Below are 24,327 nucleotides of genomic sequence, written 5' to 3' on the forward strand. Positions count from 1 at the left end.
AGGTTTAGCAAAACCCTTGCTGGTCAAGGCTGTTACTGAAGTAATAATTCGTCTTCACTCTTTGGTGCACATGTGTGTGCATATGTGCACGTGTGTGGGGGTGCCTGTGTGCAGGGTGGGTGTTGCATGTGTTCGTGCACACATGCATGGAGGCCAGAAGACCCTCTTGAATACCATTCCTCAGCTGGCATCCACCTCTGTTTTGAGACAGGGTCTTTCACTGACCTGGGGTTGCTATGTAGGTAGGTTGGTTGTCCTGTCTCTGACTCCCCAACGCTAGGATTCCAAGACACCATCACTCCCTGCCTTTTTAACACAGGTCTGCGGATCAAACTCAGGTCCTCATGTTGATGAGGCAAGTACTTCACTGACTGAAACATCTCTTCAGCCTAAAAAATCCATTATTTTTATCGATGTGAGATTCCCATGACAATATTAGCTATTTTAAGCGTGTGTGTGAGCGCATGCATGCACTTGCTCCAGAGGTAGATACTAGTGTCCTACTCAATTACTTCCTTAATCCCTTGAATCAAAGTCTCTCACTGAACCTAGAGTTGGCCATTTTGACTAGACTGGCTGGCTAGCAAGGGGCTCCATCTGTCTCCACCACCACCACCACCACCACCACCACCACCACCGCCGCCGCCGCCGTTCTCTAGTTATAGGTGTGTGGTCACACCCAGCTTCTTATGTAGGTGCTGTGGATTGAACTCAGGTCCTGTGTCTGCAAGTGCTCTCACCTACCGAACCATCTCCACAGCCCCCTTAATTAACCATTTTGAAGTAAACAAGTCAAGCCCAGACATGGTAAGGCAAGCCTGTAATCCTAACACTTGGGAAATGGAGAAGGGGAGATTTCAGGGCTAGCCTCATCTACCAGCTACATAGACTGAATACTATGTTCAATACTACCCTGGGCTACATGAGGCCTTCTCCCAGAACAAGATATTAATGGACTAACTGAGCAAGCTGGTGGCTTCTCGTACATTCACAACGTGGTGCAGCCAGCACCTCTGTCTACTCCCAACGGTGCCGTCCCTTGGTCCCTCCGTCTCCCTCCTCCCCACAGTCCCTGGCAATCACCAGCCTTCCTTCTGTTTCTGTGGATTTGTCTAGCGTGGGTATTGATACAAATGGAATAATGGTCTCAACAAAAGACACAGGTTCCAGATTGCCCAGCAGATAAAGGTGCTTGCCACCAAACCTGACAACCGGAGTCAGTCCCTGGGACTCACAAGGTAGAAGAATCAACCTCCACACATGCACTGTGGCACACAGATGCACACACACACACACACACACACACACACACACACACACACACACGTACACTACATAAAATGTAATAATAGAAGGCAAGCTAGGAGTGGAGGGAACCTCTTGAAAGGACATGGTGACCTGTGTGTTCCTTTTCTTCTCCTTCCTGAAGATACAGAAAAGATATGTTGGGGGAAGAGTAGGCTCGAAGCTCAGTGAACCTTAGAATCAAGGGCTTTAATTAGGCATTCACGCAGAGAGCCACTGAGATGGAAAGATCCAAGAACTGGGCACAGCAGAAGCCTCTGAGTCATTTGCTAATGCTTAAATCCGAAAACCGTGACTCTGCTCATAACACGTGCAAAAGCCCACATTGGGACCCTGCAGTCACGTGGGCTGCCCCTCTCTTGGAGCTGATCCCTTGTTTGGAGTTTATTCTTACCTTCCTACTGTGCCACAAGTTTCAACAGGTATGTGAAATTTGGGGGTTACTGTCCAATACCATTCCCATCACCCACCTTTATGGTTTTGTTTTTGTTTTTTGTTTTGTTTTGTTTTGCAAGCCACCTTCTGGATAACTGTGAGGAAGGATAATGCCCCCAGAGATGTCTACTCCTAACCCACAGGACCTATGACTCTGTGACATGGCAAAGACCAAAAGGTGGGGAACACCTTTACATCAAAAGTGACTGCCCACTGACAGTGAGTTAATAAATTTTAGTTGTGTTAAGCCTCTGAGTTTTGGCATTTTGTTAAAGGGAACTTGTAGCATGAATTGTTAGAAGGTCTTATTAATTAAAACAAATATAAGGTCAGTTATTGGGGTCCATGCTGGTAGATCAGAGAGACAGAACAAGCCACAGTTAACCTCACCTGGTCAACTTCTCAGCTGGTCTTGTTTCCTCAGACTGGAAACTTCTGTGTCCTCATCCCAATGGCTCTCAGCTGAACTGCTGCTCAAAGCCTAAAAGCTTAACCTGCCAAATGCTTAACCAGCCAAATGCTTCTAGTTTCTGGTCCTCACACCTTATATACCTTTCTGTTTTCTACCACCACTCCCTGGGATTAAAGGCTGGCTTTCTGGGATTAAAGGCATGAGTCACCATGCTTGGCTGTATCCTTGAACACATGGATTTCTGTCTCTGGAATGCTAGGATTAAAGGCGTGTGCTACCTAGTATCTAGTGGCTTTTCTGTTCTTTCACCCCAGATAAGTTTATTAGGGTACACAATATTTGGGGAACACAATACCACCACAGGAACTCTAGAGTAGTTATTTATGAGTCAGGGGTCTATGGGATAAAGAGATGATTCAGCAGTTAAGAGTACTTGCCACATGGTGACTTACGAGCATTTGTAACTCCAGGTCCAGGGGATCTGACACCCTCTTCTGGCCTCCACAGGCACCAGGCACACATGTGGTGTAAAAACATATAAGTAGTGAAAACACCCATATACATAAAAAGAACATTTTTAAGGGCTAGTGGACTAGATGTTAACTAGTTGGGTTTTTTTTTTTAAATCTTATTTAAAAACTCCAGTTTGAACTGAGCAATTTCTAAAATTAAAGGATGTTAATTCAGGGAGCATTGGGGATGAAGCGGAGGCGGTGGGGTGCTTGCCTAGAGCACATAATGCCCTGGGTCAGCTCCCCAGAGCCTACAGGTGTGGTAGCACACACCTGTTAGCTCGGCATTTAGGGGGTGGAAGCAAGATCAGAAGTACAGGACCATCTTACAAGTTAGAGGCCAGACCTGGGGTCCAGCCGTGACTCCTGGGCTCGGCTGCAGCCTGACACTCTGTGTGCCCCTTTGGGTGGCTGCTTCAGGCATCACATCCTAGGCACAGCTCTGAAAGCCAAGACAGCGGCCACCAGAAGGAGGGTCGGCATTCAAGGTACTGAGACACTGAGACACTCTTGGGGCGATTTCTCTGAAGATGACTACAGCTTACCACCCTCAACACCATTTCTAGGCAGAGTAATTGTAACTCCAGAGTCCAGCTGCTTCCTTTCTTTCAGTGAATTATTCCTAACTTTTTACATGATGATTTTTCTTTGAATAAACAAGATGTGAATAATCCTTCTCCCGACAGCTCTGACCTTGGGTACCTCGAGTTGCCATTGTCTGATTGTCAAAAGCAGGTTCTTCCATTTACAGCTCTTTGGAATCACAAACCTCCTTTAAAATTGTGACATGTATGAGTGATTTACCTTCATGAATTGTCTGTGCACCACAAGCATGCTTGGTGCCTGAGAAGCTCAGAAGAAGCTGGGAGAGCCCTTGAACTGGGCTCACAAATGTTTGTGAGCAACCATGTTGGTGCTGGGAATTGAACCCATACCTCCAGAGGAGGAGAAAGATAAAGAGGAAGGAAAAGGAAGGAGGAATAGAGGAGGAGGGGAGGGGGAAAAGGAGAAGAAGAGGAGGAGGAGGATTCCTGCCCTAGTAGCTACCACCTCTCCTGATAGGGCAAGGAAGGCAAAAGGTAAAAGATAATTCGACTGTTACAGCTATCTAAACAAAACTAAGATTTGCTACAGAAAAGTTTGACATCTCCAGTTTACTTAAAGACAGATCGCTCATCTCACAAAAAAATGCAAGCCAAAACTATGTCAGCCACAAAGGGCATTAACACCTGAGATGGTAATAAGACGATTGCCAAAAGTTGAAAACTTGTTGTTGGTTGTTGTTGTTGTTGTTTACATGTATTTGGGGGTAGAGAGATTGGCACATGCCACAGCTCTGATATGAAGATCAGAGGACAACCTAAGGAATTCACTTCTCTTCTGCCCTGTAGGTTCCAGGGATTGAACTCGGGTCTTCAATTGACAGTGGCTGCCTTTACTTACTAAACCATCTCACCAGCTCAAAAGCTTGCTTTTTTCTGTTTTTGTTTTTGAGTCAGGGACTCACTGTGTAGCCTTAGCTGATCTAGAACTTGCTACATAGATCAGGCTGGCCTTGAACTCACAGAAGTCTAGGTACCTCTGCCTCATGAGTGCTGGGATTAAAGGAGTTCACCACAATGCTTGGTGTTTGTTTTTAATTGAAAAGTTTTATGTGTTGTAAAAAGCAAATAGAACTCTCTATATATATTATTTACATTATACAAAACCAGTTTTTCCATTTTTCACTTGCTTCTCTGTATTGGAGATTTTGCTTTCTTGTGACTATGTAGAATCGTCCCTTCATTTCCAATCCATGTGTTTCTACACTCTAGCTCTAAGTCCCTGTGTTACAATGGACCATAAGTCAGTGTGTTCCATAGCCAGGACTTCTCATGCCCAGAAAGCAGCCATAGTGATACACACCTTAGAGACTACCACACCAGTAAGAGGTTCACATCGCCACATTTCCAAGTGTCTATAACCAGAAATGACTTGAGTGTATGAAATTTATGTTCCAGACAAGGTTGTTTCTACACTTAATGCAGTTACCAAATACGAAGTTTGTTCTGAGCAGTCATACTATGGAGTCAAGTAGATATGTCATAAACGGCTTTGGGCTACATTTCTCCACGGCCTGAAGCCTGTGGGCTATCTCGAGCTCATAATATCTGACCCAGCATGTAGTGTTTGTACCCATATATGTATAGCACAATGGCACCTGATTGGAATAACACCTTGGCATCTGTCTGCCCTGGGCGGGGAGGGAATGCTAACTAGATGCTGCTGTCCAAATTCTGGAAAGATGCATTGTGTGAGCATCAGCGAAGAAAGTTCACCAACAAGGAAGAATGTCAGAACAGGATGTTAGGAAATTCCCTTTAAGCTAGGAAAGGGGGAGGAGGGAGAGAAAAGAGAAGAGCAAATGTGGAATCACAAAATGAAAATACCGTGCATCCGAAGTCAATAAATAAACGCCAGGGGCGAGTGAGTCATGAGCACGAGTTCTTAAGAGATGGAATTTGAGAGATCAATCCACACTGCTTAAAACATCACATGATCTTTCCCAAGCCCGGTATTTCATAAAACAGGAGGCTGACTCGGTGACTCCCGGTGGATGGGACTGGGGAGTGCGAGTCAAGCCCTGACTGATTGCGGGCGCTCGGACTCATCATGGAGAGTCTCTTCGGGGTCCTGGGATTTCTGCTGCTGGCTTCAGGACTGCCGCTCCAGGCAGCCAAACGTGAGTCTCATCCTCTCTGGGCGATTGCATTAGCTAGTCCAAGCAATGGACCCGGGCTCTCGAGAGGAGTTTAGGGGTCTGCAGGAAGCGGGATCTGTTCCCGGTGCTGGGACTGCGTTCTTTGCTTTGGGGTTCATGTAGAGCAAAAGGCATGCAGCCACTGGGAGCCTTTTCCACCCTGGCCATATTGTGGCTGGAAGTGGGAGGAGAGCCTGTACCCCCAGAATAAAGCAAGTGTCCCAAACCACCCTCATCTGCTTCCTGCTCACAGGGCGGAGCTCTTAGATGAGGCTCTGGCTAACTTGGCAGAACTCCCCACCCCACCCCACCCCTGCACACAGGAGGGCACGCAGGGCGTGCTGCGGCTCCAGTGAGGATCCTGAGGGACGAGCTGGCTCCACCCTGGGTGGGCTCTACCACAAGGGCCCTACTAACAACGCTGATGGCCGGTCAGTGGCAGCGGCGTCTTCTGGAGTTGGGCGTCCTGGTCCAGCATCCTTGGTGCGCAGCGCGGGTGGAGCAATGCTCCAGCACGCCCACTTGTCCCCGCCGGGGTGTGGCTGTCCCGTTCCTGGCAGAGCTAGTGAGCAAGGGGGAAAGAAGAGCCACCCCATCTCCCTTCCAGGGGCCAGGCCAGGACCGGCATCTTCCCTGAGCCTGAGTGTGGCCGCCTGCCTGGTAATCTCAGCTAACCCGGGTAACCCCAACGCCACCTTGGCTTGGGACAGTTCCAGAGGCGCGGGCCACCTCATCTCCCTGCCTCCTCTAGTGCAAGCCAGTCCCTCTCTTAGGTGGTCCTGGCTGGGGTGGATCCCAGGCCAGGCAGAGTGGAACCGCTGGGGACCCTGCACCAGGAGATTGACTTGGAACCGGGAAGCCGCCCAGTCCCACCACACCCCCGCCCTGAGTGCTCAAAAGCCCGGGATGCTCCAGATTTGGGGCGCCCCGCCCGCCCGAGACTCCACCTCTGTCCCCTGAGGCTGTGACTGTGGGTTTGGACTTCAAACACAGAGACAGCAGCCAGCAGGGTTCCAGGTGGATGTCCCACTTTGTGTCTAGGTGTTACGCCTTCACAGAGCGAGGAGAATCTGACGTTGTGGTTGTTTGGTTTCCCCAGATAAGGAACCCCGCCACAGAGAGGGCCAGGAATTCGCCCTGGGTCACACAGAGAGCAGCTGGAAGGGAAGCATGCCATCTCACCCGCTGTCCTTCCTGCCAGGGTTTAGGGTAGGACAGTTGGTTCGTGCCAGCTGCTAGGCTCTAAGTTACTTCGCTAAGTTTCCTTTTTCCCATTTGCAAAAGTGGGTTCTAGAGTCTTGGGAGATCAGCTAGCAAAGGCGCTTGGCCAGAACACACATTCAGTGGCAGTTCTTAAGGACCCATCTGCGCCCCACCCCGCCCCCCACTCCCACCCCGCACCGTGCCTCCCACGGACAGACTGTTAAGAGCCTGGAGGAATAGGAAGAATAGGAAAAAGCTGTTAGTTGTCAAAGTCCTCTCACTAAAACCCGCGGCTGTGTGGGCTACATGGCTCACACCTTTAATCGGGAGAGGCAGGTAGACCTCCGTGAGACAGTCTAGTGTAGATAGTGAGTTCAAGGACCGCCTGAGCTACATAGGGAAATGCCGCCTTGAAAAAACCAACCAACCAAACAGTAGCCAGAAATTGAGTAATAGGGCTGTCAGCCGATGTCTCAAAGCCCCAGCCATTCTCGGGCTTATACTTGTGTCTGGACTAAACATTCCAGACACAAAGCAATACCTGTGGAGTTAGCAGTCCTGACTCTGGTATGATGGATGAGGAGTCAGAAGTGCAGCCCAGGTATCGGGGAGCCAGAGCGAAGAGCAGAACTCCTTAACTTTCACCCTGCCCCTGCCCCACCCCCCGGGGCTAAAGTTTGCCTGCTCTTGGGCTTCTCTGGTTTTCAGCTGAACTTCATTATTTTAGGACAATTGTGCACGCATGCGAAATTGAAAGAAATAATTCAGACAAGTCCCAATATAACCTTTACTCAGTTTGCTCAAGGGCAAAATTAGACAAAACACAATCAAGTAACACAGCCAAGATCCTAACGGGGTGGGGATGGGGGATGGGGGAGGCAGGACAGTCAAAATACAGGACATGCCCATTGCCACCCCAACAGTCCCATGACCTTTTATAACCAATACCTTCCTCTGCCCAGCTCCAGTTCCTGGCCACTAGCAATCTGTCCTTTAAACAATCTTACTTATTACTCTTATTTCCAGAATGCCACACAATGGAATTTTGTACAGTATGTAACTTTAGATGCTGGCCTGGAGTTTCTCCTTAGTATAGTTTCCTGGGGATTTATTGACATTGCTGTACTAATAGGCTGTTCCTTTTTCTTTCTGAGTAGTAAGTAGTCCATGGTAAGGACAGACCATTTTAACCCCTCACCTGCTGATGGGCATCAGAATTATTCCATTTGTGCTTTTCTGAGTAAAGATGGTATGAATTCTCACGTGTGGATTTTTGTGTGGTTACAAGTTTCGTTTTTCTGGGATTCATACCAAAGAGTACAGTTAAGACAAGTTATGCCAGGCATAATGGCACACGCCTTTAATCCCAGCACTTGGGGGGCGGGGCAGAGGCAGGTGGAGCTCTGTGAGTTCGAGGCCAGCCTGGTCTACAGAGTGAGTTCTAGGAAAGACAGAGTTACATAGAGAGACCCTGCCTCAAGACAACAACAACAAAAAGACAAGTGAGACAGTGGTTAACTGCATGTTGACTTTTATTAGAATTTAGCAGGATGGCTTCACCTTTCCACGTTCTCACCAGCAGTGTGTAGTGACTCAATTTTCCGAGGTCCTTGCTGTCACTTGGCAGGCACGGGCACTCCTTTTTACTTGGGAGGTAGTGACTCATCAGTGACCCTCTAATGTTTGATGTCTACACATCCTCTGTAGTGTGCTCTCGAGTCTTTTCCTATTTTCAAAATGAATTGCTTTTTAATATCGGCAAAAGTGTGGTGTGCTCCTAGCCTGTAGCTCTCCTTTGCTTCTTCCCACAGGATGTCACGGAGCAGAGGTTTCTTACTTGAATACGGGCTCTTACGTCAGTTTTTCCTTTTATGTATTATGCTTTGGGTGTTAATCTAAGAATTATTGTCTAGTTCTAAATCCTGATGTTTTCATCTCTGCTTACTGCTTTTTAAAATGTGTCTTTTCGAGCCGGGCGATGGTGGCGCACGCCTTTAATCCCAGCACTCGGGAGGCAGAGCCAGGCGGATCTCTGTGAGTTCGAGGCCAGCCTGGGCTACCAAGTGAGTTCCAGGAAAGGCGCAAAGCTACACAGAGAAACCCTGTCTCGAAAAACCAAAAAAAAAAAAAAAAAAAAAAAAAAAAAAAAATGTGTCTTTTCTCTATTGGGTTATTTTTCTTGTTAAAACCTTTAAAAAGGTGTATTTTCTTGTGGGGGGGTGGTGCTTGCAGCGTCCACTAGAGGGCGCCAAAGCTCCTGGAGCCGGAGCGTTTGTGAGTTCCCTGACATGGCTGTTAAGATCAGAGCTCCAGTCCCGGGCAAGTGCTGCGGGCACCCTTAACCACGAGTCGTCTCTTCAGCTCCTCTAATGAACCTATGTCTGGTCTGAGCTCTGGAAGGGCAGATCGAACAGGCTTGCGCCTGCCTTCCCTGTTCCTCCACTGTTCCCTGTATTTTTCTTTTCTTTTTTCTTTTTTTGAGACAATTTCTCTGTGTGACTGTCCTGGAACTCGCTCTGTAGACCAGGCTGGCCTCCAGCTCACAGAGATTGCCTGAAAGGCATGCGCCAGCACACCTGGCTGTTTTTCTTTGACTTCTGAAATGCACAAGCGGAGGCGCACTCTGTGTGGTTTTGTCAGCGTTGTTTGTTTGTTTGTTTGTTTTCTGGTGGTGCTGAGGTTCAAAGCTAGGGCCCTTGTATGCCTGCCAAGCACTGTGCCACAGGGTCACACCCTAACCTGAGCTGTGGATTGACTGCATCTCTGGAAACACTTCCTCAGAATCTGAGGGCAAAGACTCTGAGGGCAAAGACACTTCCTCAGAATCTGAGGGCAAAGAGGGCTTGTGGGCATGAAAGGGGGTGGCTCTCCTTTCCCACTGGATTGAAGATGACCTTGCTGAATCCTATCGCTCTAGACCTAGATGTCTTCATCTCTGTTGATGTAACCAACCGTCTTATTAAATAAGAAACACAGAAACAATGTAAAAGAGAAAGCCGAGAGGTCAGAGCTCAGAGCTAAAATCTCACCCTTCCGCCTGCGGTGTCCCAGCTTCCCGAAAAGAGACCTATTTCCTGTCTGTTCATCTATTTATAGTATTTTGTTCTGCCTTCTCATTGGTTGTAAACCCAAACACGTGACTGCCTCGTCACTGTCTGAATGTACAGCCCCCTAGGTCTTAAAGGTATATGTCTCCAATGCTGGCTGTATCCCTGAACACACAGAGATCTATGGGATTAAAGGCGTGTGCCACCACCGCCACACTCTTGCTATGGCTCTAATAGCTCTGACCCCCGGACAACTTTATTTATTAACATACAATCAAAATCACATTTCAGTACAATCAGATTACCACCACACATCTCTACAGTGAGTTTGAATGGAAGCAGCTTAATCCTTTCCACATGACTCCAAAGTGAACCTCCAGTTGTAAACATTGGTTGATAGACGATCTATTCTTCACTTAATGGGAACAGTCAGGTGGGAAGGGTCCTGAGACTTATTTGGGGTTTGTCTGGGTTGAAGGCTGAGGTCACACAGTCTATTTATGACCCAGACCATGCACCATGACTCCTAGTTCAATGCTACTTCCCACTGCCTCTGCCTCTCTCTTGAGAAAGGAACAGGAGGTTAAGGGATGCCTCAGTGGGTACATTGCCTGCCTCACAGGCACAAGCCTGAACTCCGTATGCAGCACCTACAAAAAAATCAGGGCATGCACAAAAACAGGACACACCCCACCTGTTAGTACAAAGAAGACAGAGACAGGCGGATCCATGGGGCTGTGGCCAGCCAGTCTATCCTAATTGGTGAGCTCTAGACCAATGAGAGACCACGTCTCAAAAGGAGGAAGACAGCATTTCTGATAAGGCACTGAAGTTGCACACACACACACACACACACACACACACACACACACACACACACTAAAAATAAACTGGGCAGGGGATGTAGCCCAGTTTCCTAACATGTGAGCATTTGCCTTAAATGTGAGGGGCCCAGAGTTCTAAGTATCCTGTCGAAAAAACAGATTAGTGTGTGCTTTCAAAATGGTTTCTCTGAGTAGCCACTAAATACCACACCTCATGGTATTTCTTCCAGCATCTAAGACATGAAGACAGTTTCTGGTCTACAAGAGTTCATGGCCAAGATGTAGGATCATATAAATTGATGAGAGAACAGTTGCAGACAGTGTGTGGTTAGAGGCTGCCTTTGGTCACAGTTAAGCTTTGGGCTGGAATATAAAAGATTAAGTTTCTTATTATGTCATACATTCAGCCCAGAAGTAGTGTCTTAGGGCTTTATTGCTGTGAAGAGACACCATGACCACAACAATTCTTATAAAGGAAAGCATTTGAGTGGGGCTGGCTTACAGTTCAGAGGTTTAGTCCATTATCATCATGGCAGGAAGCATGGCAGCATGCGGGCAGACATGGTGCTGGAGAGGTCACTGAGAGTTCTGCATCTGGATCTGCAGACAGCAGGAAGAAAGAGACACTGGGCTTGGGCTTCTGAAACCTCAAAGCCCACTCCTAGTGATACACTTCGTCCAAGAAGGCCACACCTACTCCAACAAGGCCACACCTCCTAATAGTGCCACTCCCCGTGAGCCTACGGTGGCCATTTTTATTCAAACCACCACAGATAGTCAGGACATAGCAAGGACTCAATAGTGTCATCTAGGCGGTAGTTCTTTCTTTCAGCATTCTAATCTGACACCACCGATGTGCTGGCAGTTTCTTCATATCTGCATCTTCATGGTTAAACATGGCTGTGATGTCCAAGAATCATGCCAGTTATACACCTCTGAAGTCAGTTCGGAAGAGAGAAGGCTGAGGCTATTTCTCATGTGTCTTCTGTAAAAGAGGAACACATCCCAGAAACTCTAGCAGACTTCTTCTCAGCTTCCCTAAGCCAGGATATAATCATCTTCCCCAACTCAAACTGCAAGGAAAGCTGGGGAAATGAGCCTTTGGAATTATCTTTTACAGATGAGGATCTATTACCAAGGGGATTCAAAGAGGAGAGTAGGCAGGCAATGGCTGCTGGGTAAGAATCAACCAATCTGCTACAATATAGACCACATGCATAGAGACCACATGACCAGCAAAGTTTTCAGGCAAGACCAAAACCAACAATCACCAAAAATCTATCAATTTGGGGCTGGAGAGATGGCTTAGTGGTTAAGACCACTGACTGCTCTTCCAGAGGACCCAGGTTCAATTCCCAGCACCCACATGGCAGCTCGCAACTGTCTGTAACTCCAGTTCCAGGAGATCCGACATCCATGGCGAAACACCTACACACATAAAAATAAATAAAATTAAAAAAAAAATCTATCAATTTAAGATTATAAAGAATTTTCAAAGAATTACAATAAACTTCAGAGAAACCATTAAAAAAAGAGAGGTACAATTAATATTCAACGGTGGAGATAAAATGGAATCCAGTTATAATCTCCCATACTACAAGAAGAGGTAGACTTGGTGCATGCCTATGGTCTCAGCCCTTGAGAGATAGAGGCACAAAGGTCAGAAGTTCAAGGTTATCCTAGGCTGCATAGTAAGATGAGGGCAACCTGGACCACATAAGACTCTGTTGCAAAAAAATAAATAAATAAATAAGAAAAAAAAGTAAAGAAAGATGGGATAGATAGAAAACAAGATGGTAGGTTCAAATAAGAATAAGAATTAAATAAGAATATGTGCAGGTTAGAAGTAAAAGAATGGAGGCTGGAGAGATGGCTCAGAGGTCAAGAGCACTGACTGCTCTTCCAGAGGTCCTGAGTTCAATTCCCCCAACCTCACATGGCAGCTCACAACCATCTGTAACTCCAGTCCCAGGGGCTCCAATGACCTCTTCTGGAATCCAATGGGCACTCCATGAACATGGATCACAAACATATGCAGGCAAAACACCTACACACATAAAATAAAAATAAATCAATCTTTTTTGAAAAAGTAAAACAATGGCAAAAGATAAATGCTAGCAAAGTAGTCTTCAGAGGAAGAAATATTTCCAAGAATCAGAGGGTTAATTACTAATAAGGAAATAGCCAATTCAATCACGAAAGTAATAATTCTAAATGCATGTATACCTAACAACTGAGCTTCAAGGTACATTTAAAAAGAGACAGAACTGGAAAAAGAAATAAGCTACAACCCTAACCCAGATAACATTTTTTTTAAAATTCACTCTATTTAGCAAATATAGACTATACAATGCATATGCTTTGAATGGGGGATGTTTGTTTTTGAGACAAAATCTCTTTCTGTAGCCCAAACTAACCTTGAGTTCATGGCAATCCTCCTGTCTCAGCTTCCTGGGTATAGGTATGATGCAAATGCCTCACTCTACAAATTTACATGGAATATTCACCAAGATGTATACATAGAGTTTTACTATGAACTCTTCCATGCTGTAAAGATATATATCTGTCTGTTGGCATTCTGAGAGCATCTCCAAGCTTGGCATTCCTTTAGACAAAATGGTAAAAGAGGGTAAAAACACTGGGGGAAGGGTGCAAATCTGCAGGAAGAAAATGGCATCCAAGTTTCCCTTTAAATACTATTTCCACATTTAAATATTTGGAGAATATATTGGGAAACTAAGTGAAGCTAAGAAAAACTGCCTCTCAAATTTTTTTCTTAAAAGCTGGGCTTTGTGCCCAATGCCTTTAATCCCAGCAACCCAGGAAGCAGAGGCAGGTGGATCTGCGTGAGACTGAAGCCTGATTGGTCTACAGAGTGAGTTTCAGGACATCCAGGACCATGCAATGAGATGCTATCTCAACAAATAATATTTTTTCTTTAGTTCTCTAAAAACAGCATCAGCAGACTTATTATTTTTACATTTACTTGTTTATTTGTGCTGGGCCGGGGCCTGTGTGGAGGTCAGTGGACAAGCCTCGGAATCCCTGCTTCAACCACGAGAGAACCCTGGTTGTCAGTCTTGGTGGCCAGTGACCTCACCTGCTAAGACATCTCACCAGACATTTTTTTTTTCATTATGTAGTTCTGACTGGCCTGGAAATCACTGTGTACACCAGGCTAGCCTCAACTTCCCAAAGGTCTGCCTTCCTCTGCAGCCTGAGTGCTAGGATTAGTGTGTTCCACTGCACTCAGCCAGACACCTTTTAAGCACCTTTATTTACTTGATATATTGGCAGTACTATACACAGGCTTCCCAATGTTCTAAAATGAAAAGCTTCGTTGACCATTCTCATAGAAGTGCTAAAAGAGAAATGGATGCAATAGACAAAATCTTTTGTTTTCTAAATACTAACATAGGATTTCGTGATGTGCTGGGCCATGAGCAGTATCCAGGTCACATGAGGGTGCACAGCCAGTTACGTGGCTGGTCTTCTGATGAAAATGAGTGGAATGAGAACTTGTACCCAGTGTGGAAGAGGGGAGATGGCAAGTGGAAGAACTCCTGGGAAGGTAAGTCGGAAACTCCACTCCAGAAGCCACAGCCTTGGGCGCCATAACAAGAGTCTTGGATGCCAGGGCTCAGGCTTCTGTGAGCAACAGTCATTTGGTTTTAAGATGAACATCTACAATCTTTAACATGTGCCTCCTCAATCCAAAACACAGACTTTTTTTTTTTTGCTAGTGTGTGTGTGTGTGTGTGTGTGTGTGTATCGGTGTTTTGTCTGTATGTATATCTGGGCACCACATGTGTGCCTGGTGCCCAAGGAAGCCATTAAAGGGCATCGGGTCCCTTGGAACTGGAGTTACAGATGCTTGTGAGCTGCCCTGGAAGTTCAGGGGTTAGACCAGGGTCCTCTGTAAAAACAGCCAGTACTCCTAACCACGGAACCATCTCTCCAATCCCGTTTGTTCTCACCTTCAGTGACTTTTTTTCCATGATTAGAAAATCCTGTAACTACTCTGACTTATTTTTTTTTCTATAATATTGTACTGTGAAAGCTAAAGTTAGTGTCCAGGAAATAAATTTAACCCACTGTCAAAAGGCATATGGACAACATGGTCCTAACAATAGGTATTACTTGGTTTTAAACACTTGGGGGGAAGGCCTTCTGGGGAATGAGCTCCCTTCTCTGTTGCCCTAGGGGGTCGTGTGCAAGCGGTCCTGACCAGTGACTCACCAGCTCTGGTGGGTTCCAATATCACATTTGTGGTGAACCTGGTGTTCCCCAGATGCCAGAAAGAAGATGCCAACGGCAACATCGTCTATGAGAAGAACTGCAGGAATGGTAAGAAGACGAGCTCTCCTCCCGCAGCCCCACCCAGGATTCCCCACCCAGGATGCTCCTCCGTGATCCTAATGCTCGTAGGCACTGTCACCACCCCTTGCCACCTCCTCCTCAGGCTGTCTGGTTCCTTCATCAACGCCAACCTTAGCCAACCCTCCGTAGCAAACTGGTGGCTCTCTGCTCCTTGGAACCTGCTTTTGTGGTGGTGGTGGTGGGGTGTTTCACTTCCTTTTCAATTAGCCTGTGTTCACTGTACAAAATATTTGTCCTGTATGTACACCATGGACTTTGATCCTGTCCACCTCCAATTCTCCTGTCTCGTCCCTCTCGCCCTCACTGGTTCTAGCTCTTCCCAAATACTCCCCTTTAGGCTCTACCATCGAGATGGGATGAACTCAGAGAATTAACACCTGCCTGGAAAGTGCAGGGCCCTGGGTTCCACCCCCAGGACTACACACACACATTCAAAACTCTCAATGTATATTTCCTCCATTATCACACTCAGCTTGTTCTTCCTGTCCACTCCAAGGACACAGACAAAGGGGTGTTCTAGATGACAGACGATGGCCAGGTTTTGCTTAGAATGGGACTAAGACACATTTGGAGGGACTATGCTCAGGCATGCAGTTGCTGGCCACACTGACCCCATTCCAGTGACACTTGTGCCCTGCCCACGAATATCTAACTTCCTTGTAAGTAGCTGCCGGGTGTGGTGGCACACACCTTTAATCACAGTGCTTGGGAGGCAGAGGCAGGCGGATCTCTGTGAGTTCAAGGACAGCCTGGTCTATAGAGTGAGTTCCAGGACAGCCAGAACTACATACACAGAGTAGCCCTGTCTTGAAAAACAACAACAAAAACGTGGTAGCTGAAAACCAGGTAGGCTGCCAGCACCTTGTTAAGCCCCTTGATGCTGCCCCTCTGCGCATTGATGCAATACCGTTGTAACCTCTCTGAAAGGCTCCTGCAATGCCTCTGGGGGTGGAATTCCACATCAGTATCCAGCTTGGCAGCTCTCCAGGTTTAACCTCCATAAGCTCCTCCTTCAGTGGTAAGAGTGACGCCATTTTGCAGTCCCGGTGTCTGCAAAGACGGGAGATTCTCTTTTTAGGCTTATTTTTATTTTAATATTTATTTATTTATTTTGGGGTTTGGGGGACAGGGTTTCTCTGTGTACTTCTGGCTGTCCTGGAACTCGCTTTGTAGACCGGGCTGGCCTCTAACTCGGAGATCTACCTGCTTCTGCCTCCCAAGTGCTAGGATCAAAGGCGTGCGCCACCACCACTCAGCTAGGATTTACTTTTATTATTTACTGATGTGTAGATAGAGGTGTCTGTGTGTGTGCAAGTGTCCTCAGAGGCCAGCAGAAGGGGGGTGGGATTTCCCCAGAGGTGGAGAACAAACAGGCTGTTGTGCATGGATGGCGATTCTTTTTATCTGACTGCTGTGCTGGATAGAGCTTGTGAGGACCTGGCTGGGGTGGGCGTGGCGCGGGCGTGGCGCTGCGCTGCTGTGAGGGAACACACTCTCCTTAGTGCGGTCCTCTTAGAACTGTGACTCAGGACTTAGCTGGGGTATCAAATGAGTGAGGAAAGGCTGAGGGACAGTGTGCCACACTAGAAGACGACGCACCCTGTTGTTTGGTTTGCATAGCACGGAGATTCGGAGACTCAACAGGAAGATAACATGTTTTAAGTAAAACCTGCAGATGGAAGTTTCCTGGAAACTGATAATATAATACTTTTGCACATGGACAGGAAAGTGCACCAGTCGTCATATGCCATGGATGAGGGATTCTGAACATTAAGATGTTAGCTCTGTAGTGGCTTTGACGGTGGTTCTGGGAAAACGAAGGGTTTGAGTGCTGAGCACTGGGCAATTGGAGGCCAGAAAACTAACTCGGCCTGCTTGTTTCTCGATTAGATTTGGGGTTCACTCCTGACCGATATGTCTACAACTGGACAGCAGGGGCAGAGGACGGTGATTGGGAAGGCAGCACCAGCCAAAGCCAGCACCTCACATTCCCTGACAGGAAGCCATTCCCTCGCCCCCACGGATGGAAGAAATGGAGCTTTGTCTACGTCTTCCACACACTTGGTTTGGTTTTTACAAACTCTTAGCTCTTCACATTTTGGTCATACTTTAACGTTGTCTCTCCACATTCTCTAACGAATGACAGCGCCCACCACTCTGTTGCCTTCCTCACTCGGGTGAACACTGAGGGAAAAATGAAATCCTGGTGAGGGAAAAATGAAATCCTGGTGAGGAAAAATGAAATCCTGGGGAGGGAAAATGAAATCCTGGTGAGGGAAAATGAAATCCTGGTGAAGGAAAATGAAATCCTGGTGAGGGAAAATGAAATCCTGGGGAGGGAAAATGAAATCCTGGGGAGGGAAAATGAAATGCTGGCTCACCTCGCCAAGTCTGCAGGACACCACAGAATAAAATGAGAATGAGAAGCAAGTGAATTTGACTCTCTTACACAACAGCAGAAGAATAATCTAACGTAGTGCTATGTAAAATATTTATTTGAACAGTACACGGTTGTTCGTTCACTAATTTGTTAGTGTTCTAAGTGAATAGTGAATGTTAAAGAAGCGTACACTCTATTGGAAATTTGGAAACAGAACACATACAAAATACAAGAATCATCTACAAATGACATCAGAAATTATTGCTATTAAATGATGATGTTTTCAGTGTTGGTATTTCTTGTTTAAGATCATAATGGATACACACTTTTATTTTGCTATCATAGCATTTGACTATATTATGTAACCTTCCTTACATTGTTTTAATGGCTCCATACTACACCACTGTGTGAGTCTGGTACGATCTAAACACCGTTTTTCTCTGGCATGGTCTACTCTCTGGTTTCCAAAAACAGAAAAGGAGTTCATTCACTTCGCCGCATTATTAGTAAAGAGTTACTTTAAGAGGAACAAAATTAATCATTATTAACAAGGCTGCTGAATTCTAGTACATCACTAGACTGCCAAGTATATGGATCGGTGGTAGAATGCATGCCTAGCATGTACAAAGTCCCGAGTTACAAAGTTGGCAACACACACACACACACACACACACACACACACACACACACACACACACACCCCTGAGGCTGAATATTTGGAATCTGCTCCAATTGAGCAACTCTTAGATTTCTAAAGGTTTCGTCCTTTCTCCAAGAACATCCTTTTACCTCAGCATTAGCAAAGCATGCCATTCGAACAGCAACAGAATAGGCCAGACATCACACCTGTCTGAACCTGGCTTTTCCCGGTGCCATCACAGCCCCGTTGGTCACGTCCCCAAGCCTGTCACTCACTGACCTGCCATGTCTGTGGCCAGCAACTGTGAGTTTCAGGATTGGCTGCAGCGGGAAATGGGACGAGTCAAATGTGTTTGTGGAGGCACTCCCTTTTTCTCTGTGATCCACAGTTGCTCTCTCAAGTCTTGCTTGGTTAGGTACAAGTACTTCTAGAAAGTGGAGGTCTAGCATGCCAGAAAAATCTGAACAGCCATGCCCATTTACTTACATAATTGCTTTTTAAATGGTAACAAAACAAGGTAGATTTGTGAATAAAGAGCATTTTCCCCAGACACCTCATCATGACATTAAATGCTTGTCATTGAAACAATAAAATGTTCATCTGCAAATTAGGAACGAATTTTATTGTCCCACCAAGGAGCTCTCCAGCCATAACCAGCCGTGTGCAATTACCTGCATGCAACTGTAGAGTCACTTCATCGGGTTTTGCATAGAGCCCAGCCCAGCCCCCCTTTCTGGAGCTTCCAGTCTGTTCTCTCCTCAAGGCAGCCTTTAACTAGCCTTTCAGAAACAGCTTTGTCTAATGATTGTGTCCTGTCACTAATAACTTGAAATATCCATCTTCCACAGGTCAGTATTTCCAAAAACTGGGTCGGTGTTCAGCACGGGTTTCTGTAAACACAGTCAATATGACACTTGGCCATCAGGTCATGGAGGTGACTGTCTTTCGAAGATATGGCCGAACATACATTCCCATCGCGCAGGTGAAAGACGTGTATGTGATAACAGGTGTGTTGTGTGAACTCGCAGCATTTAGTCCTTTTGACATCAGCAGATCAGGAGAGTCAGCATGTAGTGTCTGGGTGAGGGTAAGACTTACCTGGCCTCTGAGCAGAGCTGAAATATGGAATTCTGCGGTATCCCACCTGTTTCCCAGCTGGGACACTCTAAAGTTTAGTATGAGATGATCTCACTTTAATCTTCAGCCAGAAGGCATCGCTGTAGCCTCCCCCAACACACACAGTCATGCAACAATGTGCTTTCTTCCTTTCTTGTGTTACATCTTCCAGATCAGATCCCTATATTTGTGACCATGTCCCAGAAGAATGACCGGAACGCGTCTGATGAGACCTTCCTCAGGGACCTCCCCATTGCGTTTGATGTCCTCATTCATGATCCCAGCCACTTCCTCAACGACTCCGCCATTTCCTACAAGTGGAACTTCGGAGACAACACTGGCCTGTTTGTCTCCAACAATCACACTTTGAATCACACGTATGTGCTCAACGGAACCTTCAATCTTAACCTCACTGTGAAAGCAGCCGTGTCTGGGCCATGCCCTTCACCTTCACCCACACCGCCGACACCCAGCCCCTCTCTAAGTGAGTACTCTCTGGGTAATGGAGCTGGGGGGGGGATGTGGTGGATTTTCATTAGTTATTAAATAGCTTAGTCAATCAGCTTGAGACACTGTGTAGCCCTGCTGGCCTTGACCTTGATATTGAAGCTAGGCCGGCCTCAAACCTGGAACAATTTCCCTGCAGCTGTTTAGTTGCCATCGTCCATTTTTATTCCTTTATAGAATGTTTTACGTTGTAAAATTAACCCACATTTCTTAGTAAAAATTCAAGGAAACCATGAAGAAGCCTAGCATAAAGGCACATGCGTTCTCTTCCCGAGTTCACCCTGATGTTGCTGGCCATGTTTCTGTCCAGGTCATTTTCTACTTGTTTTTTGTTTGTTTGTTTTGTTTTAGATTTATTTATTTATTAATTATGTATACAGCATGTATGACTGCAGGCCAGAAGAGGGCACCAGATCTCTTTACAGATGGTTGTGAGCCACCATGTGGTTGCTGGGAATTGAACTCAGGACCTCTGGAAGAGCAGTCAGTGCTCTTAACTTCTGAGCCATCTCTCCAGCCCCAATTTTCTACTTGTTTACAAACATCCTGTGTGGACACATAGGTTTTGTCATTTGGGACTTTATGTAAACGGTTCATGCCATATGCTTTGTTCTGCAATCCCGCTCTCTTCACTAAAGAAACACCGACAGCTTTCGGTTATTGCGCAGAAATCTGTCCCACCTGTTTGGGCGGCGGCAAGTGTTCACAGGCTGTACCAACAAACACTGCGCATGCTTGTTGGTGAGCGGCTAAGGGATTCCCGGGTCCAGTCACAAATGTAGCAGGACTGGGCCGGTCCAGACAGACAGCTTCATCTTAGTACGTCTCTAGGAAAACTTCCTTCCTTCTTTCTTGAGTATTCTTCTAGCCTCCCCAAGGTCTCACATAGCCCAGGCTAGCTTCGAACTCCGGGTGATGACCCGGAGCTGCTCCTCCTGCCTTCACCTTACAGCTGCTAGATTACAGATGTGCTACACCACACCAAACACAGGGCTTTTCGAAAGCTGGGCAAGTCCTCTCCCAGCCAAGTACATCCCTAATCCCAAGAACCAGTTTCTTTATCTGTAAGTATGGGTCGTCTTCCTTACAAATAGGAGAGCTGTAAAATTCTAAATAAATTACAGATGCCTTTAGTGTCTAAAAACCTGGTTAAGTCACTTAATTTTGGCTTTTTAGAGCCGCATTTTTATAAAATCAGCATGTTTTTCTTAGAAGCTGTGTTATAGCCTATATCAAAAATATTTCTGAAGGCAGTTTTAAAGGGGGTTTTCCCTATGCTGTACTGTAAAACAAAAGCCAGTGCCCCTATGTGCTCAGTGTTACTGAGAAGGGAAGAGGCCTGCTTTTATGCAAAGGAGCCAACTCAACCATAATCAAGTGAGAACGCCTTAATGCAGCTGGGGTGGGGGAGGGCTGGAAACAGGGCCTGAAGTGATTACAGAAGTTAACCATGACTTTTTACATTTTTAGTCATTTGTGTGTGTGTGTGTGTGTGTGTGTGAGATGTATTCATATATGTGTGGGTCACCTCACTTCACACCAGTCTATGTATGAAGGCCAGAGGTTGATGCCAAGACTCTTCCACTATGGCTATATATATATATATATATATATATATATATATATATATATATATATTATTTTACAATACCATTCAGTTCTACATATCAGCCATGGGTTCCCCTATTCTCCCCCCTCCCACCCCTTCCCCTTACCCCCAGCCTACCCTCCATTCCCACCTCTTCCAGGACAAGTCCTCCCCCGAGGACTGTGATCAACTTGGTAGACTCAGTCCAGGCAGGTCCAGTCCCCTCCTCCCAGACTGAGCCAAGCATCCCTGCGTAAGCTCCAGGTTTCAAACAGCCAACTCATGCAATGAGCACAGGACTTGGTCCCACTGCCTAGTTGCCTCCCAAACTGATCAAGCCAATCAACTGTCTCACCTATTCAGAGGGCCTGATCCAGCTGGGGGCCCCTCAACCTTTGGTTCATAGTTCATATGTTTCCATTCATTTGGCTATTTTTTTCAATAATTGAGTAAAACTGAAATTTATTATAAGCCACAGTCATCCTAGGGACCTCCATGCTATATATATATAGCCTCCATGGTTCTATGGGTTGTGGTCTGATTGTTCTTTATTTTATATCTAGAATCCACCTATGAGTGAGTACATACCATGACTGTCTTTCTGGGTTTGGGTTACCTCACTCAGGATGATTTTTTCTAGTTCCATCCATTTGCCTGCAAATTTCATGCTTTCATTGTTTTTCTCTGCTGAGTAGTACTCCATTGTGTATATGTACCACATTTTTTTCATCCATTCTTCCGTTGATGGGCATCTAGGTTGTTTTCAGGTTCTGGCTATTACAAATAGTGCTGCTATGAACATAGCTGAGCATGTATCTTTATGGTATGAATCAGTATTCCTTGGGTATATGCCCAAGAGTGGGATGGCTGGGTCTTGAGGTAGTTCGATTCCTCATTTTCTGAGAAACCGCCATACTGATTTCCACAGTGGTTGTACAAGTTTACATTCCCACCAACAGTGGAGGAGTGTTCCCTTTGCTCCACATCCTCTCCAACATTGGTTGTCATTGGTGTTTTTGATCGTAGCCATTCTGACAGGTGTGAGGTGGTATCTCAGAGTCGTTTTGATTTGCATTTCTCTGATGATTAAGGATGTTGAGCATTTCTTTAAATGTCTTTCAGCCATTTGTAGTTCTTGTTTTGTGAATTCTCTGTTTAGCTCTTTAGCCCGTTTTTTAATTGGACTGTTCAGTACTTTGATGTCTAGTTTCTTGAGTTCTTTATATACTGTGGAGATCAATCCTCTGTCAGATGTGGGGTTGGTGAAGATCTTTTCCCATTCTGTTGGCTGTCTTTTTGTCTTATTGACTGTGTCTTTTGCCCTGCAAAAGCTTCTCAGTTTCGAGAGGTCCCATTTATTAATTGTTGTGCTCAGGGTCTGTGCTGTTGGTGTTTTATTTAGGAAATGGTCTCCGGTGCCACTATGACTCTTAACCTTACATTTTGATACATGAGCCATTGCTGAACCTGGGGCCTGCTGTGCCAGCTAGGCTGGCTGGCCAGGGAGCCACCTGGGATCTACCTGTCTCCACCCAGCCCAGGGCTGGGGTTACAGGTGTGTGCCACCAGGTGGCTGAGCATGACTTTTAAATGGATTTGTTTCCCTAGAGAACATTTCCAGCTATGTAGACCATATAAATGAGTTTGTATTTTTTTTACAAAATTTTATCTATTATTATTATTATTGGCAGTGGTGGTAGTGGTGTGTGTGTGTGTGTGTGTGTGTGTGTGTGTGTGTGTGTGTGTGTGTAGACACAGGGCATTGGTTTTCCTCTTCCACACAGGACCCAGGGATCAGACTCAGTTTGTCAGGCTCACACAACAATCTTCTTTCTCCACTGGACCATCTCATTGGCCCAGCTTGTATCATTGGACATTATTATTTGGCAATGAAGCATGTGCCCTGTGTTTTTGCGAGGAGCTTCAGGATAAAGTCCAGCTACACTCAGAAGCCAAGGGCTCCAGGAATGTAGCTGAGAAGCAGAGTGCAGGCCTGGCTCCAGTCCCAGCACAACAATAAATAAACAAGAACCAGCTTGAAGCCCTGTCTCAAAAATAATAAATAACCAAGTGCAACCCCAGACCTGAAAAACTGTAGCCAAGTTGAAGAGGGCACTAGGCAGCTGACTGAATCATGAGAGCAGGACACATGTCCTGTTTTTCTACTAAAGAACTTTTCCTTTATCTGATTGCTCTTGTTCATTTTTTAGACTTTTGTGAATAAATCTGAGTAACAGGACAACCTTTGTAAGACAGATGCTGGTCAGTGTAATGTCATGTGTATTACATTAAACATCATCATGTGCATGCACACACACATGCTCACACACACACACACTCACACATACACTCACATCCTATTGTGTCATGTGGTTTCATAGTCAACATCTCTCACATTGGCCTCTGGGTAAGATGGAACTGAATTTTTCTCACCCACCCTTTAAGGTCTTCATTTTCTCTCCAGTGATCTTTAATAAATGTGACTTTACAGATCCAACATCTGTAAACTCCACATGCATCTGTATAAGCAGTATCCACCTAAAGCAGGACCACTGACTCTCATGGTCTTTTTCCTAAGGAAGTTTTATTTTAAAATACAATAGAGTCACAGTTCTATACTCAAATTGACAGCTAAATTCTGCTCACCCTGAACTTTAAAGGGGATCCTACAGCTCTCGGGGAAGAACTAGGATTCTTCAAAACCTTGCACAAACCAGCCTCTAGAGCCCATCAGGAAAGACTGAGTGGATGTCTGCAGACATCTCCACAGGGCCATGGGAAAGTCAGGGATGTTCCCTGTCCTGTCCTGCTGATGAACCACTGCATGAGACTCCAACAGGGTCAGGATCTCTCTGGGCTTCGTGGAACAGCATTCTCCAGGTGTGGGCATGTTACCCTCAGGAGGCTCTGAGAAGCCGTAGAGATCTCCCAGCCGGCTTCCTCCTTACATATTATGAACTTGAGCACAGAACACTTTTTCTTCCTTTCCTTCCTTCCTTCCTTCCTTCCTTCCTCCCTCCCTCCCTCCCTCCCTTCCTTTCTTCCTTCCTCCTCTTCTTTATCTTCCTTCTCTCATTTTTTCTTTAAATCCAGACTCCAGTTTTCCCTCCTTCCTCTCCTCCCAGTCCCTTCCTCCACCTCCCCTCTTCCCCCATCCACTCTTCCGTTTCTCTCCAGAAAAGGGCAGTCCTCCCATGGATATTAGCCAAACATGGAATATCAAGCTGCGGTAAGACCA

The 24,327-nt window shown here is 46.0% G+C and overlaps 1 protein-coding gene across 1 annotated transcript in view; it reads left to right on the forward strand.

Moving 5' to 3' along the window:
- The first annotated feature begins 5,200 nt into the window (after positions 1-5,200).
- Gpnmb (glycoprotein nmb) overlaps positions 5,201-24,327 on the forward strand; it is a 34,079-nt gene continuing 14,952 nt past the window's right edge. The window contains exons 1-6 of the mRNA XM_028864174.2: positions 5,201-5,386; positions 13,897-14,049; positions 14,682-14,825; positions 16,749-16,922; positions 18,727-18,885; positions 19,167-19,478. Of these exons, the coding sequence (XP_028720007.1) occupies positions 5,317-5,386; positions 13,897-14,049; positions 14,682-14,825; positions 16,749-16,922; positions 18,727-18,885; positions 19,167-19,478 (1,012 nt within the window). The 5' untranslated portion in view covers positions 5,201-5,316. The remainder of the gene's footprint in view (positions 5,387-13,896; positions 14,050-14,681; positions 14,826-16,748; positions 16,923-18,726; positions 18,886-19,166; positions 19,479-24,327) is intronic.

This window comes from Peromyscus leucopus, chromosome 3 (assembly GCF_004664715.2).
Source record: "Peromyscus leucopus breed LL Stock chromosome 3, UCI_PerLeu_2.1, whole genome shotgun sequence".
NCBI lineage: Eukaryota > Metazoa > Chordata > Mammalia > Rodentia > Cricetidae > Peromyscus > Peromyscus leucopus.